The following is a 16,942-nucleotide window of genomic DNA, read 5'->3' as shown; positions in this document are numbered from 1 at the left end:
TAGACCACAGTAGTGCAAGAGGGTGAAGGGGCTCAGAACTAGCCTCCCCAGAGTGTGCAGCTTTGACATGCAAACTGTTTTGAGCTGAAGGTAATAAAGACCCAGCAGACTCAAAAAGAAATATTTTACCTCTCCCTGAACTACCTAAAAGAATTTGGATAGGGGGTCTGGCCCTGAAAGAAAGCTATTATGAAGAGAGAATTTTATCTGAATGATGTATCTGTATGATAGGACAAGCATCTAATTACCAAACACCTGCTCTTCTGTGAATTACCTCTTCCCCTTTGAAGTCTGGGGTCTCTGTCCCATTCCGTGTGCTGAGATCGTGGAGAAGCCTCAATTGCTTGGCTTCTCCGTGAGTCTCACTGTGCTTGTGGGACTTCCATGTGCTTCCATTTAAATTTGTTTTTCTCCTGGTAATGTCTTATATCAACTTGATTATTAGACTAGTTGAAGAACGTCGAAGTGTAGAGGAAAATGCTTTCCTCCCTAACAAAGATAAAAATGAATGTGCAAGATGAAACTACAACACAATCTTAATAATCAAAAGGGAAAAAAAATCTATGATTATCCTGTGACCTTTTAAAAGGTTAACTCTCTTGCTGTGGTTATATATATATGGGTAAATGTAAAAGCAGTAAAAGGAATATTTATTTAGAACACAGTATTTTAAAACACTGAGAATTAAATTGTTTTATTTCTTTATAATGAATTTATCAACAGTAGTGTGAGCAGTGACTGTCTTCTTTTCATGGCATAACTGATGACCGGGAGCCAACGTTATTTCTATGCTTTGTAAATTGTCATCCTCCTTTCTAAGTCTGGATCAGCCTTCCACCTTGGATCCTTTGTGTTTCCAATGTCATGAAATTCCCCCGGAGTTTTGTTAGTCGGAAATTTTTGGACTGTGTCACTTCATCTGGGGCTTCTTCAGAGTTTCCTTCACACACTATCCTCCTTCTTGCATCTCTGGGAGAAAAGGGATGTGAGCCTGAGAGGAACAGAGGCCATAGAGAGAGAGTCACCCTTGACTGGTTCAAGATCACACGCAGGAAAATGGAGGGAGAAGGGTCTGGTTTTACATGCTTTTTATCCACAGGAGGTGCCTCACCACATTGCCTCACTGTGTAGGTTGCCTCCACTGAAGGAGAAAGGGCTCAGATCAGCAAGTCACTGGAATAGCAGGAGGGAAACATTCCCACCAGTAATAGTGTGGTGTATCTGATGAAAACTGCTTTTTTCATTCTGGGCAGAAACCCACAGGATCCCGGTGATCAGCAATCAGTTGGTCCAGGGAGTTGGGAGGAGTTTCTTCTCTTTGAGCTGGGAAGCCAGGGGTGTGGGGCAGGTTTTGAGGCCACACCCACTGGACTCGGGAACACAGGGAGGAAAAGGATGAGGGGCTGCCTCAGGACTCCCCCATAAGACCTGCAGTGCAGGTCTTCTATGAACTGCAGAGTCAGGAACCAGCCGGCTTTGGGGTCCTAACACATCCCTGAGTCCCTCTTCTAGAGAAGACTCACCTGCAGGACAACTGGCCCTGGCCCTCTGAAGGAGAGGTCCCCAGAATCCACCTGAGTCTAAGATCGATAAAGGGGGACACAGGAACTTGGGAATTGGTGGATGGAGGGAACATGTCCGGAAGGACTGCACCTATTACCCTTCCCCATTCACTGAAGTCACAGCAGGTTTCCCTCCTTCCAGGTTCTCTAGGGATTCTTGCACCTGAAAGTCAGGCTGGCTCAGCCAGCATCTTATGGGGAGGGGGATGGGTGCAGAGCTCTCATGTATCATTTCAACTTTTAACAAGTCTCTAAATGAGGACTCTCTCCCAGTGGTCTCATATTCTCTTTGAATATGAGGAAGTCTTGGGAAACCCAAGACTTTTATCCGCACTCCTTCCTGGCAATGGCCAGGCAGGGATTTGAGGACTTTGGTTTTTCCCTGTCATGGGGTCCACTCCATCCTGGAGGGTCATGACAACTTCTAAGTGTGTCTACATACATTCTAACGTACAAGTGAGGTCAGCCCCATTCCATCTGGATTATTACATAGAATAGCTGGTCAAAAGCCTCCATTTTTCTCACCTGGGAGCTACAGCCTTGACACATTCAACAAGCATTTGTCCTTGAGTGGCTGCTGAGGCAGTGACACAGGCCTCAGTGACTCTGGCTCACAGACCATAGTTTTAAAAATGCAAACAAGAAGGATCAGTTTTTAAAGTGAAAAGTTTTACTAATTTTCTTATGAAAATGCAGGGGCTCATATGGAAAGCTACAAAGGCAGGCAGGCTCCAAGTTGGGTCACTCTGGGTATTTAGGATATTCAGAAGTGCTTTTCTGCTTGAGGAGAAACCAGCTGTGAAAGTACTATCAAAGAAGACCAGAGAGGGACAGAGGTTAAAGTAGTGAAGGCAAACTTGATGCAGGACTATTGCAAAAATGGAAGAGAGACCCAGTAAGGAACTGGGCTCCATTCAAAATACAATAGGGACAAGTGGGGATTTACAGCCAGGGAACAGGGGTGTAGGTGGATGGCATATTACTGAGAGGAGACATCAGGACTGGGGCAGGGTGGGATTCTAGCTTAGTCAACCTAACAGGATTCCTACTGAAGGCAGCCAATGATGACCAGATACCAAGAGTGAGAAGTGAGAAATTTTGATCAGATATTGTGGATGATCAGATATCAAGGGTGGAGTGGGCAGGTAGCTCTCCCTTGAAGTTTCTCAAACATGGGACCCAAGAGACTCTACTTCATCCCTTTTTGCAAACCAGACTGGCACACCCAGCCTGGTGGCTTCTCAAATGGTCATCTGTGCTCCTATTTCATTATTGTGTTTTACACTTGGAACACACTGCCTCCAGGAAAGCCACCAAAAAAACCTAGTCAACAAAAGTCACAGCGGTTGTGGAAAGTAAATGATGTCCCCTGCACTTATGTATAGAAGCACAAGTCCCCGACTGTATAACTGGAATTGATACTGAGCCCAAGCTTGTACTGCTCGCCACACAACAGACCCAGAAACTGAGAGATGGGTTGTTTGTGCAAAGAATAGTGAGTTTATTTGGAAAGCCAGCAGACCAATAAGATGGTGGACAAGTGTCCCAAAGAACTAAGTTCTCTGTATTACAATTTAGGCGTCTTTTATAATAAAAGGGGAGGGGTTAAGTTCTGGTTCTGGCCAGATGCCAGAGGGAATGTGTTAATTTCTTCCTTTCTACAGCCATTCAAATGTGGGCCTGCTCAGGATGTTTCCTATGAGCTAAACAAATGTATTTTAGCTTAATGCTCATTAAGGGTTCCAGACATGGGCCATTATATAACAGAATGCAAAGGCTCTTTCCTATTACAGAATACCCATCTTCTCAGGACACAATTCTTAATAACTTAGAAAAGTGAACATATGGGGTTGGCTGAGATGCTGCGACTTTGTCCTCAGCCCCATCTCATTGGATTGTACTAAATATCCCATAAACTGTGTGTGCATCATTATCTTCATTTTACGGGGAAACTGAAGCTCTTGCCTAAGGTCCTCCCAGCCCTATATCCCCTTCTACCCCGGAGTCAACAATACTAGTCTCTGAATCCTTAGCAGGGAGCCTTCACTTTTTTTAAATTGGAGTATAGTTGCTTTACAATGTTGTGTTAGTTTCTACTGTACAGCAAATTGAATCAGTTATACGTATATGTATATTCCCTCTTTTTTGGATTTCCTTCCCATTTAGGTCACCACAGAGCACTGAGTAGAGTTCCCTGTGCTGTACAGTAGGTTCTCATTAGTTATCTATTTTATAAATAGTATCAATAGTGTATATATGTCAATCCCAGTCTCCCAGTTCATCCCACCCCGCCTTTCCCCCTTGGTATCCATATGTTTGTTCTTTGCACCTGTGACTCTATTTCTGCTTTGTAAATAAGACTGTCTATGCAAATTTTTTCAGATTCCACATATATGCGTTAATATATGATATTTGTTTTTCTCTTTCTGACTTACTTTGTATGACTTACTTTGTCTCTAGGTCCATCCACATCTCTACAAATGACCCAATTTTGTTCCTTTTTATGGCTGAGTAATATTACATTGTATTTTCGTACCACATCTTCTTTATCCATTGATCTGTTGATGGACATTTAGTTTGTTTCCATGTCCTGGCTATTGTAAATAGTGCTGCAATGAACATTGGGGTGCATGTATCTTTTGGAATTAAGGTTATCTGTGGGTATGTGCCCAGCAGTGGGATTGCTGGGTCATATGGTAGTCACTATAGAGAACAGTATTTTTAGTTTCCTTAAAAAACTAAAAATAGGGAGTCTTCATTTGGGTGCACTTTGTTTAGATCCACTGTGATAGATAAATTTATGTGTCAAATTCACTGTGACAAGGGATGCCCAGATAGCAGGTCACACATTAATTCTGGGAGGATATTTAAGCACATTCTAGGAAGAGATGAGCATTGGAATCAGTAGACTGAGTGAAGAGATTTGCCTTCACGAATGTGGGTGAGTATCACCCTATCCTCTTGAGGCCTAAATGGAACAACAAGGGCAAATTCCCTCTTTTTCTCTCTTATTGCCCATGAATATTGGAGTTTCTGGCTCTTGAGCCTTGAAAGTCTACAATATACATTCTGGTCCCCTGGTTCTCAGGTCTTTAGCCTTGACTTGGAGCTACACCATAAGTTCCACTGCTTTTCAGCCTTAAGACTAGTTCTGAATTATACCACGGACTTTCCTAGTTCTCTAGCGAACAGACAGCAGACTGTGGGACTTCTCAGCCTCTGGAACCAGGCAAGCCTCTTCTCATAATACATATGTATCTACATATACAGGTGAATCTAGAAAAACACGTGGGTGAACTGTTCAGGTTCACTTCTACGTGGTTATTTTTCAGTAGTAAATATAGTTCTACACCATCTGTAATTGGTTGAACCTGAGGATGCTGAACTGAATATAAGGAGGGTCGACTACGAGTTATATGCAATACATAATGGATATTTTGTTATATATTCTGAAATGCTGATGTCAAAACATGCTATACTTCTCCTCCCTGATAGGGAGAGACAGGAGTTGTAATGGGAATATCAATCTCTTATTGAAATGACCAAACCCCCAAAAGGATATTATTTTTAATGTGGTATGGAAATAATAAAACCATGTTAAATGCATGTATTCTTTTAGTATTTTGCTAAAAGGAATTTGGATGTTTGGCCACAACTAGATTATATCAATAAGGACCACTACTGACCCATGACAGTCATGGAATGGTGAGGACCAGAGTCTCAAGCTTATTGACAGTGTGGACAACACCTTCCAGAACTGTGGGCCTTGCCTTTTGCAGTGAAGCCTTTCTCAGCACATGCAAAGGCCAGGAACTGAGACTTATGGACCCTTTGGTAGAACTGTGAAGAATACTCATGCCCAGGGTCATGACCTAACTCAGCAGTGAGGGCCCTGCCAAGAGCTCTTCACTCCAATGGCTCAATGACATGGAGTATATTCCCCTTTTCTTGTATTAACCCACTGAATAGCCAAAGAAGTAGGCAAAGACATAAGAGATTCCCCAGATGGAATAAAGAACTTGAAGCAATAGTAAGGTTTCAGATTATAGACAATTCAATGCCTTTTTCTTCATCAATAATTGGAGATTCCTCAGGTATAAACTGAGCAAACAGAATAATATATCATGGAAGGCAGCAGTCCGTTTTCACTGAGGGTCTCTTTATTTCTGACCATTGCTTTACAAACATCCATGCAAGGATAACTCCAGCATGTGGGTCTCAAGCCCGTAACCAGCTCCAAAATTTTACATGCATATTTGACTGTATAAACACCTATCCCCAAAGTCCCATCACCTCCCAGAGTCTATATTTCCAGTGCAATCCTGCACCCACACTGGATCACCATTCCTTTTCCCATTCACATTGAGCAGATATCAGAAACCATGGGTGTGTTTTCCCTTCATAGTGTACCTCTGTCCTAGATTTCAGTTTCCAAGTGCCCAGAATAAAGTTTTACATAGAGGCAACCAACTAGACATGAGTATTACAGCAGTATATAACAGGCTCGATGTGACTGCATATGTCATCACCATAGTGAGGACAGGGACTGAGGCTAAGCCAGATGGTCCTGGGCCATCCTAAGTCTCTCAGAATCTCAAACAGCTCAGCCTGAAGCTGGGCAAGTCTCCCTTCCAGGGGAACACCCTGAGGGCAGTAACTTTCCTGAGGAGCAGGATACAGCTCTTGACTTAAACAGGGCAGTCCAACGGTGTGTTGCAGCATCTTCTCCATGACGGCCATGGAAAGGAGGTTCCCACACAGGCTGAAGGACCTGAGCTGGGAGCAGCTGCTCAGGGCAGGCAGGATGGCCTCAAGTTGGGAGTCCATGATTCCACACTGACTTAAGTCCGGTTCCTGGAGAGTGTCTGCAACTTTCTCCAGCAGAACGTGGAGGAGCTCAGGACTAAAGTCGGTCAGCCTGACACCACGCAGATCCAGGCCTTTTAGCTGACTGATATTCGGGCACTGGGACAGATGGATCCAGTCTGATTCTGTAAGCTGGAAGTTAGTTATTGAGAGGTTGTCCAAGGTGGTCATCAGGCACCTGGGGAGAAACCGAGCAATTAGTTGTTGGAAACTGAGGTGCCAGGTGAGCTCCAGGTAAGAGACAAGTGATTTCTACAGGGCTAAGGTTAGTCTGACCATCTGATGACGATCAATACACTGATTGCCCAGTCTCGCTCTAGGCTCGGTCCTGTCACCATTGTGTGACTGAGTCACTTCACAGGATCTTGAAAACTCTCTTTCTTCACCTATAAAGCAGAGTACAACATACTCCACTTCCTTATGAGAATGAATGAAAATAATGGAGTACTCTAGGACATGCTAAGACAAGAGCCAGAGAGTTTCAATCAAGTGTGGACATCACTGAATTTTAGTATTGGTAGATGAGATAAAAAATGATTTCAAGGGGCTTCCCCGGTGGCGCAGTGGTTGGGAATCTGCCTGCCAATGCAGGGGACATGGGTTCGGGCCCTGGTCTGGGAGGATCCCACATGCCACGGAGCAACTGGGCCCGTGAGCCACAACTACTGAGCCTGCGCGTCTGGAGCCTGTGCTCCGCAACAAGAGAGGCCGCGATAGTGAGAGGCCCGCACACCGCGATGAAGAGTGGCCCCCGCTTGCCACAACTAGAGAAAGCCCTCGCACAGAAACGAAGACCCAGCACAGCCATAAAAAAAAAAAAAAAAAAAAAGATTTCAACTCAGATTCCTTCAGTCTCTGCTTGAACTCCAGATGCCTATATCTCTGGCCAGGTGAGGCTGTACAGAGACATACATAAACCTACACAACGTTGACCAGCATCAACTGGGGTTGCCTGTCTGTATGGGATCACCTATATCCCTGCATCATCTACAAACGTTATATCACTTTTTACTATGCTTTTTGCTCTGATCCACTACCATCATTTCCAGAATCATAGTTTTCCCATATATTAATTAATGTAATTAATACATATTAATTATCTGGAGCATAAGACAACATTTTACAGGCAGGGGATTTAAGACAGGCTCATTGCAGTCACAAAACTTGTGAGTGTTGAGCTTTTCTTCAGAAATGCTCTGGTCTGATGTGGTTTCCCCCCTTCAATGTCCTCTTTCCTTACCTATTTTTCTAAGTCATTTGAACATAGACTCTCTTCCTAAGGAAGAAATCACAAACTCCTCATTGCTAGATCAAAACATCCTAGTCTATAATCTGTACCTCCCTAGCAGTGTGTCCCTTTCCAGAGCCACTATACCAGTTTAGCCTCCTACCTTGATTTGTGTGGATATGGGATACCACACTTCAGGATAGAGCAGCAAAGGAGGCAGTGCGTTTGACATTTTAGTGTTTTCAAGGTTTAGCGTGTTCAGTGTTACCCAGCCAGTGGTCCAACTCACCTGAGCATCTGGTCCAGGCAGCCTTCAAGGAAGGAGGGAGATTCCAGATGGAGGTCCCGGTAGTGGAGCAGCCTGAGGAACTGAGAGGTAATTTGGACATGACCCTGCTCCTGCTTCTCGAAGGCAGGCAGGTGGATGTGGGAGAGAAAGAGTCTCTGCACATTACTCATCTCACTGAATAAAGAAGCAAACATAGCCAGAGTGGACAGATGCCAAATGCCAGATCCACCTCCTGGATACAGTCCAGCTGCACCATACTCAGGACTTTCATAATATTTTCCATGGGCGTTGAAAAGATCTTCAGCTTCTTACAGCACAGGTGTATGAAAATTTTCTCTGCTCCACCCACCTGAGGAGGTAGGTGAGGAAGTTATCCAGGGTACTTTTCTTCAGACAAAGGTCTATGAAAACTTTAAACGGGGCCAAGTGCTGCTTTGTCATTGACCTGTGTTCAGCCACTTGTGCCATTCGTGAGCTTGAGCACCCGTGAGTGCTGGCTCCAGACCACATGCTCCAGAAGTTCTGGCCAGTATCGTGTAGATCTAGCACCCGCAGTTTGCACCTCCTATGGGGAAAAAGGAGATTGGTGGGGATGCATTAAAATCCACACAGAATGAAGAAACAGCCTCAATATTTGACAACAGGCTGCCCACCTGTGCTGTAACGTTAGATTCCTGACATCACCTGCTGCCTTGCCTTCTTCCCTCCCTGTCTCATTTTCTTCCATCTCTCTCTGCCTTCCCCTACTTTCTGGTTCTCCACTTCTAGTAACATTAGGCAGCACTGGGAGGAGGTGAGGCATGTTTTTTCAGGCTCCCCTGCATCATAGGCACTCCTATGCTTCCGGGAAGCATTTCCCGTAGTGAGCCAAAGCCTCTAAACTTCTTCATTGTCATCTTCAGAACTCTCTGTTCCATTCTTTTTCCATCTACTTAGTCTCACCCCAGCTGCCTCCTCTAGAACGATCCAGATTTTACCAGGCTACCAGAATCCGACTCACCTGGATTGAACCTTCTGGGCAAGCAGGGCATCAAGCGCTTCCAGCACTGCTTGTAAGGGCCCCACATGAGGCATGTCTATCAGGTCCCCCAGAGGCAGGTGGACAAAGGGCCAGGCTTGCACCATGGCCTTCAGGGTCTCGATGCATCTCCCATGAAAAGCCTCCATCAACAGCGGTGGAAAGAGTTCTGTGGGTCGATCCTCCACAGCAGAAAAGACCAAGGCTTCTTCCCTCAGCAGGTTCATTCCCGCAATGTCCAGGAGTCTTGGTGGAGTCCAGAAACTCATCCTAATTCTGCCCCAAAAGGAATCCTCTAGAACATACGAGGCAACAAGTCATCCATTTCAGGCCAAGCATGAGCATACCTAAGACTGTCTCCCTACCCTTCAGAGGAACCTACTCAGGGCCAAGGTGCCTGCTCTGGAAGGGGTGGAAGTGCCTCACCTAGCCTATATTACACTCTGAGCTCAGTGGGCACAAAGCTTTAACTCTTTGCCTTTGAGGGATTCAGAACAATCATCTAACAAGTACCGATGAGGAAAAAAGGCATCCACTAGCCCATTCAGTTCCATCCACTGCTTTGCTTAAGTCTGTCCCACTGGGAAATGGGTACCAAGGATCCTGAAAACTGACTCCAAACTTTATTTGGGGAAGACTTTCAGACCATGACTTAGAGCCCTAAATCTATGGGAAAAGGAGTGTCATGTGGACCAACGCAGCCTACATCTTCAGTTACCCCAGTTAACCTGGCTAGTAAAGATGAAAGAAATACCCCTAACATGCATGCCATTTGTACCCAAAAGTAGTGTTTTAAATTTCAAGAAATAAAATTCCAAACAGATTTTTTTATTAAAAATATCTCCTTGGTAAAGACATTTAAAAATGATATCAGCTAAAGCGCAAATCAAAATGTTTGGGATTCAGGCAAAACTACACTGAGGGGCAAAACCAAAACCTGAAATGTGTTCATCTGAAAGAAATGATTTTTCAAAAACTCTTCGTGCCATCCAGAGTTCCATGCTACCCTTCAAGATTAGCTAACCATGGGTAAGAAGAGGGTGTCCTTAGCTGAGGTTGGAAACTTAGTGCTATGATGGGGTTGGCGGGGTGCTCAGACCTCACACCCTGTGGAGAACACAGCTGGTGAGTCCAGAGTCAGAAGATTCTGCATCTCTTCTTCAGGCTTGAGACTTCTATAAACCTTTCTAATCCCATCATCTCTCTGTCCAACTACTAACTCAATCAGTATGGTATACCTGATTAGATTCCAGACTGCCTATTGGATTCATCCTGATTGGATCTTCATTTTTCTCCAGATTAATTGATTGATCAGATATCAATTCAGGAAACAGAAAGAATAATGGAGGGGGTAATCAAGGACTCATTCATTGATTCACTTAACAAGTATTGATTGAAATTTACCAATATGGACAGTTATATTCCTGGGTTTGATCAGGGAAGGAATTGCTGGTACTTGACATTGGACAACAAAAAAACAAAACTTGAAATCATCATTGTTGGGGGAACTTTGGCCATATCAAAATTACCAAAATGTCCCTGAATGAAAACAGCTTCATGAAAACAGTGGTATTGTTCCCAAAGGAAACAAAATAAACCCATCCTTGTATCAACTTGTCACCTAGGTGTTATGTAGGAAACATAGGAGACCGTGAGCCTATTCAGGCAGGAAGGGAAGAGCTTTTGTGGATGTGGTTTGTTTTCCAGCCTTCTCTGAAGGTTGACAGGTCAAAATCTCAGTGAGAAGTAAGAGTAGGGCTGGACAGTTTGGAGCTGGGCATTCCTCAATGGACGACATGATTGATTGCAACAGTGTAAAATAAGGCAGTTTTTTCCCTCTTGGGAAGGAGGGAGATTTAAAGACCTTTCTCTGGGTGATATTTAGAAAGTAAAAAAGAGTGGCTCAAAGGAAACAGTGTCATCTTTGAGGGTGTTTCTTCCTAGAAAGTTGGGATCAGCACAGCAAACACCATGAAAAGACTAAATCTAAGAATGTGAGAAGAGGGAGAGATGTGAGTCCTGGGATCAGACATTTCCAAGACTGAGAGCCACTGAGAGTGGACACTGTAGGCTCTTTGGGAACTTGGAGCCAGGGAAGAAATAAACGTGGGTCAGTCGCAAATAACAGTCATCCAGGGGCAGGTGCTACCAGGAGCGGTTTTCTTTAAGTTTTTTTCTTAGGACATTTTCCAGATGGCAAATAGCCCCAGCCACCTTCCAGCAGTCTTGGAAGCCAAACCATAATCCCATGGGTAACCTTTCCAAGCGTATTTACATAATTACTCTTTCCTAAAACTTAGCGAAGTTCAACACAGATTCTGATCAAGGAGATGCCATTAGGCACAGAAATAAAATTCTGTTTTTCTCTTCATAAATAACAACACCTTTCCTGCACTAAATTCAGAAGCTCCGTGTGGTGTTTCAGGTTCTGCCACTTTCAGGGATGACTCTCACCTGGGCTACATCACACAGAGATTCTTTTGAAGTTTAAGGTCACAAATAAAGGGAGACCCTTTCTCCATCTTCAAGAATTTTCCTTGTCTCTCTCCCCCCACCATTTATTTGATGACCAAACGATACTTATATACCTCTGCCACCAAGGTGAGGACTCTTTGAAGGGTTTTCTCCCTCTTGGTCACTTTCCAGAAGATTCCTTTTACCACATTTCTACCATGGCTATAAGTGGCCTTTGCAGAAAATAGGGTTAAATTGGATTCTACTCAATAGACATTTTAACTCCTATGTCACCAATCCCTTTTATTAATGGCCTGCAATAGAGTGAGATTAGTAACAATGATTATCATAAACCTTTCTGTTTACTGAACATAAACTGGGTGAGCAATGGCGTGGGCACTTTTTATTCACTACTTCAGATAACCTTCAGAGAAAATCTAAACATCACTGCTGTTTTCCCCTATCTTGGGCTGGTGAACCACGGTCTCTGCCAGGTAGAAAAATCTTCCCATTTCTGTGCAGTGAATAATTAGGTGATAGGATCAGAAGGACCCCTTGAATTGTCAGACAACCTAAATCTTGGAAAGGACTGACTGAGAGACTTCACGTGATGTTAGTGGAAATGCGGAAATCGCAGAGTCTAAGCAGGGGTTGTTTCCATGGCATCACATCTTCTATGAAATCCAAAAAGGGCATTGTTTAAAGTGACAAGTTGAAACTAATTCTCTGAAGAAAACTCGAGGGCTGGTATGGAAAGCTACAAAAGCAGCCAGACTCCAAGTTGGTCATTCTCATATATGTGGGAATTTGGGGGATATTCAGAAGTACTTTCCTGTCTGAGCAGTAATCAGCTGTGGAAGTTGTATCAGAGAAAATGAGACAGACACAGGTTTATGCAGTGAAGGCAAATTTTATTCAGGACTATGACCATGGATAACCCAGCATGTAACTTGGCTTCATTCACAATTCAACAAATGCAACTAGGGATTCACAGCCAAGTAGCAGGGGTTTTGTTGGCCGGTAAATTACTGAGAGGAGACGTCAGGTCTGGGAGAGATTCTGGCTGAACGAATGTAATAGATTTCTTGCTAAAGGCAGCCCAGCATGATCTGATACCAATAGTGGGCAGTGAGGAAATTTGATCAGGTTTTTGGGGTCATCAGATATCAAGCATGGGGATTTTTGCTGAACTGACTTATGGTTCTTATTGAAACTGGATTTTACAAGGAAGTACACAGACAATCCCAGGAGAGGATTCAGGAGCCTGAATAAATTTTGGTCAAACAAAGAACGTTTTCAGTTGAGGGGATTGTGTTGGGGCACTGGGTGGACGGTGCAAACGCTGATTTAGTGAAGTGTGTGGCCAACTTGGGAACAGGTGAAAGTCACTGATGCTGGGCAGGGAGGGCACAGGCAGGTCACGTGGGAGTTGGAATGAAGAGGGGATCCTTTGAAAGATTTCCATGCTCTGATTAACGGTCTCACACTCACTGTGATGGGTGCCTGGAGATGACGTTGTCAGTGGACAAAGGAGCAAAAAGGGAGAGAGCACGAACCGCATCCTGGCCTGGACAGAGCAGTCGTGTTGGAGACCCACAGAGGTGGAAAGACACAGGAGTCCCCATAGCCTTGGCAGTTTACAGGAGGCTTAAGGGTGGGTGTGGGGAAAACAGAGGAGGATGGCCGCTGGAATGCTGATTGGTCCACTGGGGTCTTGTTCTCTGTACGGTGATGGGTTGCTATGAACTGAATGTTTGTTCCCCATCCCCTACTCCTCCTGCCACACCCAAACACACGCACATCCCACAGATTCATATCTTGAAGCTTTATTCCCCAATGTGATGGGATTTGGAGGTGGTCCCTTAGAAGGTAACTAGGTTTGGAGGACGTCATGGAGATGGAGCCCCATGATAGGTTTAGTGCCCTTAGAAGGGAATGAAGAGACCTGAGCTCCCCCACGCCCCACCATGTGAGGAAACTAGGAAGCTAGCTCCCTCCACCACCCGACCATGCTGCCTCCCTGATCTCAGCCTTCCAGTCTCCAGAATCATAAGATATAAATTTTCTTTGTTTAAGCCACTCGTCCATAGTATTTTGCTATAGTCGCCTTAATCAAGTAAAACACATATGAATGGGATAGCAAGAGTGTATGGGATAGTGTAAGCCTTTGTGGTCCCATGAATGTTTTCTTTGGACAAATCACACAAAACACAATAAGAAGGTGATGCTGTCCATAGTAGGTTAAAATAAAATACAGGTCACATGATTGACTTTCTACTGTAATCCATTCTTATATAAGGTTCCCTATGAATATAGCAATCACTCTTTCATTCATTATTTCAGGTCATATCTTATTAATATTTACAATAATCCTGGGGTTCCACTAGGTGTAGATGAAGTTTAGGAAGTGAAAGTTACATGGATCCAATCCTTGTGGAATTGAAACTCATCTCATAGGATTAGCAGAAACTGGAAACTAATAGAAATTCTTGAGTTTGTCTCACAGAACAGCAGAGAAGGGAATAGCTTGTTTAAAACACTCCTCTTGTAACCTGAGGTCACCTGTCAAGCTTGTCTTCATTGTTCCTGCAAATTTCATACCCTGAAATCTTCCCATACCTTAAACAATACATTACAACACTCCTTTTACTGTGACCTATAGATAACACCTCTGACATATAAGTCACTATAGTAATGGTTCTTTAAGTTGTTTTTTTCAGGTCATGGATCTAGTCTTGCCCAGTTCAAACCAGTCAAGACCAGCGACCATTCATTTGGGCCTGTGGCAGTGCACAGTGAATGACCATTTGACGTCAGAGGGCTAAAAACTGCATCCTCAGATCATGCTAATGCCACCATCTTCTGAACATGCATCCCATGTAGTAGCATGTAACAGAGATATGCCTGCACAGAGCAGTGATTACCTCACCTTTTTCCTGCCTTCAATCACCTTTCCCTGTACCTCCTACCTTACTATACCCTTCACCCATAAATATCCCTGCTCCCTTGCCTTTGAAGTGGTAGACCTCAGACTTGTTCTCCGGTCTCCTCCCTTAGCTGCCTTGTAAATTAGCCCTTTCTCTGTTGCAAACCTTAGAATCTTGTTGTTTGGCTTGCTGATCGTTGAGCAAATGAACCTGGTTCAGTAACAGAATATTGCAATTCATATTTGTAAGCATCTTAGATCAGCATGCTGAGATGTCCAAAGGGTGATCATTATGGTGAAAGCACCAGAGATTGCAAAGTTCTGTAAATTTTCATTATATTTCCACTCAAGTTTCTGTATTTTATTGAACATTTTCTATTGTCAGATTCTTTCCCATGACCAGTGATGAAAATAGGGGCATTATCATTTTGGAAAATCAAGACCCAACCTACAGTGAATTGGAGAATTAAAGAGACAGAGTTTAAGAAGCTTCCATGAGGAACAAAAAAGAGGATTTCAGTTTTTTAGATTCCACATATAAGTGAGAACATACTATGTTTATCTTTCTCTGACATATTTCACTTAGCATAATGCCCTCATAGTTCATCCTTTTTGTGGAATATGGTAGGATATCTTTCTTTTCATGGCATAATACTATATAGATAGTATATATATTATATATACTATACATATATGTATATATACACACACATATGAGGAGGAAGTTCAGGAGAGATGCTTCTTCTATCTGTATTATTGGAATATTTTACACTGAGAATGTTGTTGTTTATTACTTGGGCAAATCCAACAAAAGAATGGAAAACAAATGGAGTTTTCTTTCATAGGTAATTTACGTGGACATATGTATTGACTGCAAGTGCTATTTCTTCTGTACCCTACATGTTTATATTATTGTCAGCCAGCTAACTTTGATTTTCTCCAAATTGGCATTTTAGTTAAAAATAATATTTGACTATAAACTGATGATAAAGCTTTCCATGGACCATGCAGTTATAATCTTTTACTGCCATGCAAGTCTCTGTGGGCAGTTATGGGCAGTGATTGAGACACTGTTCCTGCCCTTTATGGGACAATATCTGTCTAACAGGGGAGATTGTCATGAAAAAATAATTTTAATAAGTATCGTTATCCTATGATCCAGAAATCTCACTCTTTGGTATCCGTCCAAATGACTTGAAACCTTATATCCACACAAAAACAGGCACATGGAAGTTTATGCCAGCTGTTTCATAATTGCCAACACTTGGAAGCAACCAAGTTGTCATTCAGTACATGAAAGAATCAATAAACTGTGATATATACAGAAAATGGAATGTTATCAAACCATGAAAATGCATGGAAGAACACTCAGTGTCTATTACTAACTGAAAGAATCAATCTGAAAAAGGCTACTTACTGTATAAGTCCAACTATATGGTATTTTGGAAAAGGCGGACTCTGAGAACAGTGAAAAAAATCAGTTGAGGTGTTGAGGTGATGAGGTGGGGTTGATGTGGATGAGGGATAATTAGGCAGAGCAAAGATGATTTTTAGGGCAGTGAAAATACTCTGTATGATACTAAAGTGGTGGATACATGTCATTATATATTTGTCAAAACTCAGAATGCACAACACCAAGAGGGAACCTCAGTATAAGCTATATACTTTGGTTGATGATGATGTGTCAATGTAGGTTCATGTGTTATAACAAATGTACCAATCCAGTGGGGAATGTTGATAGCTGGGGAGGCTATGCACATGGTGGGGGAAGGATTTAAATGGAAACTCTCTTACCTTGTGCTCAATATTACTTAGAACACAAAACTGCTCTAAAATATAAAGTCTACTTTAAAAAGTATAATTGTAATCCTTCCAGTTCTGAAATTTTGTTTTTCTAAATATTTTTTAAAGAACAAACAATTCTTTTTGAATGGTCTTTAAAATCAGTTTTAAAGACACTTTTCCTTTGAGGATCCAAATCAAGTTAACATTTTTTAAAATATCCACATGCATTTTTTTTTTAATTGGAGTATAGTGCTTTACAATGTTGTGTTAGTTTCTGCTGTACAGCAAAGTGAATCAGCTATACGTATACATATATCCCCTCCTTTTGGGATTTCCTTCCCACATAGGTCATTACAGAGCACTGAGTAGAGTGCCTTGTGCTATACAGTAGGTTCTCATTAGTTATCTATTTTATACGTAGCAGTGTATATATGTCAATCCCAATCTCTCAGTTCATCCCACCCCCTCTTTCCTCCCTTGGTGTCCATACGTTTGTTCTCTATGTCTGTGTCTCTATTTCTGCTTTGCAAATAGGTTCATCTGTATCCTATTTCTAGATTCCAATATATGTGTTAATATACGATATTTGTTTTTCTCTTTCTGACTTACTTCACTTTGTATGAGTCTCTAGGTCCATCCATGTCTCTGCAAATGGCACAATTTCATTCCTTCTTATGGCTGAGTAATATTCCATTGTGTATATGTACCACATCTTCTTTATCCATTCCTCAGTTGATGGGCATTTAGATTGCTTCCATGTCCTGGCTATTGTAAATAGTGCTGCAATGAACATTGGGGTGCATGTATCTTTTGG

General features: G+C 42.7%; 1 protein-coding gene across 1 annotated transcript; it reads right to left on the bottom strand.

Moving 5' to 3' along the window:
- Positions 1 to 942: 942 nt before the first annotated feature.
- On the bottom strand, positions 943 to 9,190 carry LOC132347983 (PRAME family member 4-like). Its single transcript, XM_059895058.1, has 6 exons — positions 8,946 to 9,190; positions 8,295 to 8,510; positions 7,946 to 8,119; positions 6,270 to 6,606; positions 1,524 to 1,580; positions 943 to 969 (listed from the first exon to the last, which is right to left on the bottom strand). Exons 1-6 carry the CDS (start codon positions 9,188 to 9,190, stop codon positions 943 to 945), a joined length of 1,056 nt encoding a protein of 351 aa, XP_059751041.1.
- Positions 9,191 to 16,942: the final 7,752 nt, after the last annotated feature.

The sequence above is a fragment of the Balaenoptera ricei genome, chromosome 1, assembly GCF_028023285.1.
Source record: "Balaenoptera ricei isolate mBalRic1 chromosome 1, mBalRic1.hap2, whole genome shotgun sequence".
In the NCBI taxonomy this organism is placed as follows: Eukaryota; Metazoa; Chordata; class Mammalia; order Artiodactyla; family Balaenopteridae; genus Balaenoptera; species Balaenoptera ricei.
Note: the sequence above shows the minus strand (reverse complement) of the source record. Positions and strands in the feature narration are given on the sequence as shown.

Excerpts from the sequence above, each read along its gene's own strand:
- LOC132347983 (XM_059895058.1), bottom strand. The coding sequence starts at position 9,190 with ATGAACCTGCTGAGGGAAGAAGCCTTGGTCTTTTCTGCTGTGGAGGAT. Across the intron at positions 8,511-8,945 it reads GCCCAGAAGGTTCAATCCAG|GAGGTGCAAACTGCGGGTGC; the intron begins GTGAGTCGGATT and ends TTTTCCCCATAG. Across the intron at positions 1,581-6,269 it reads AGAAGATGCTGCAACACACC|ACTCAGGTGGATTCTGGGGA; the intron begins GTTGGACTGCCC and ends TATCGATCTTAG.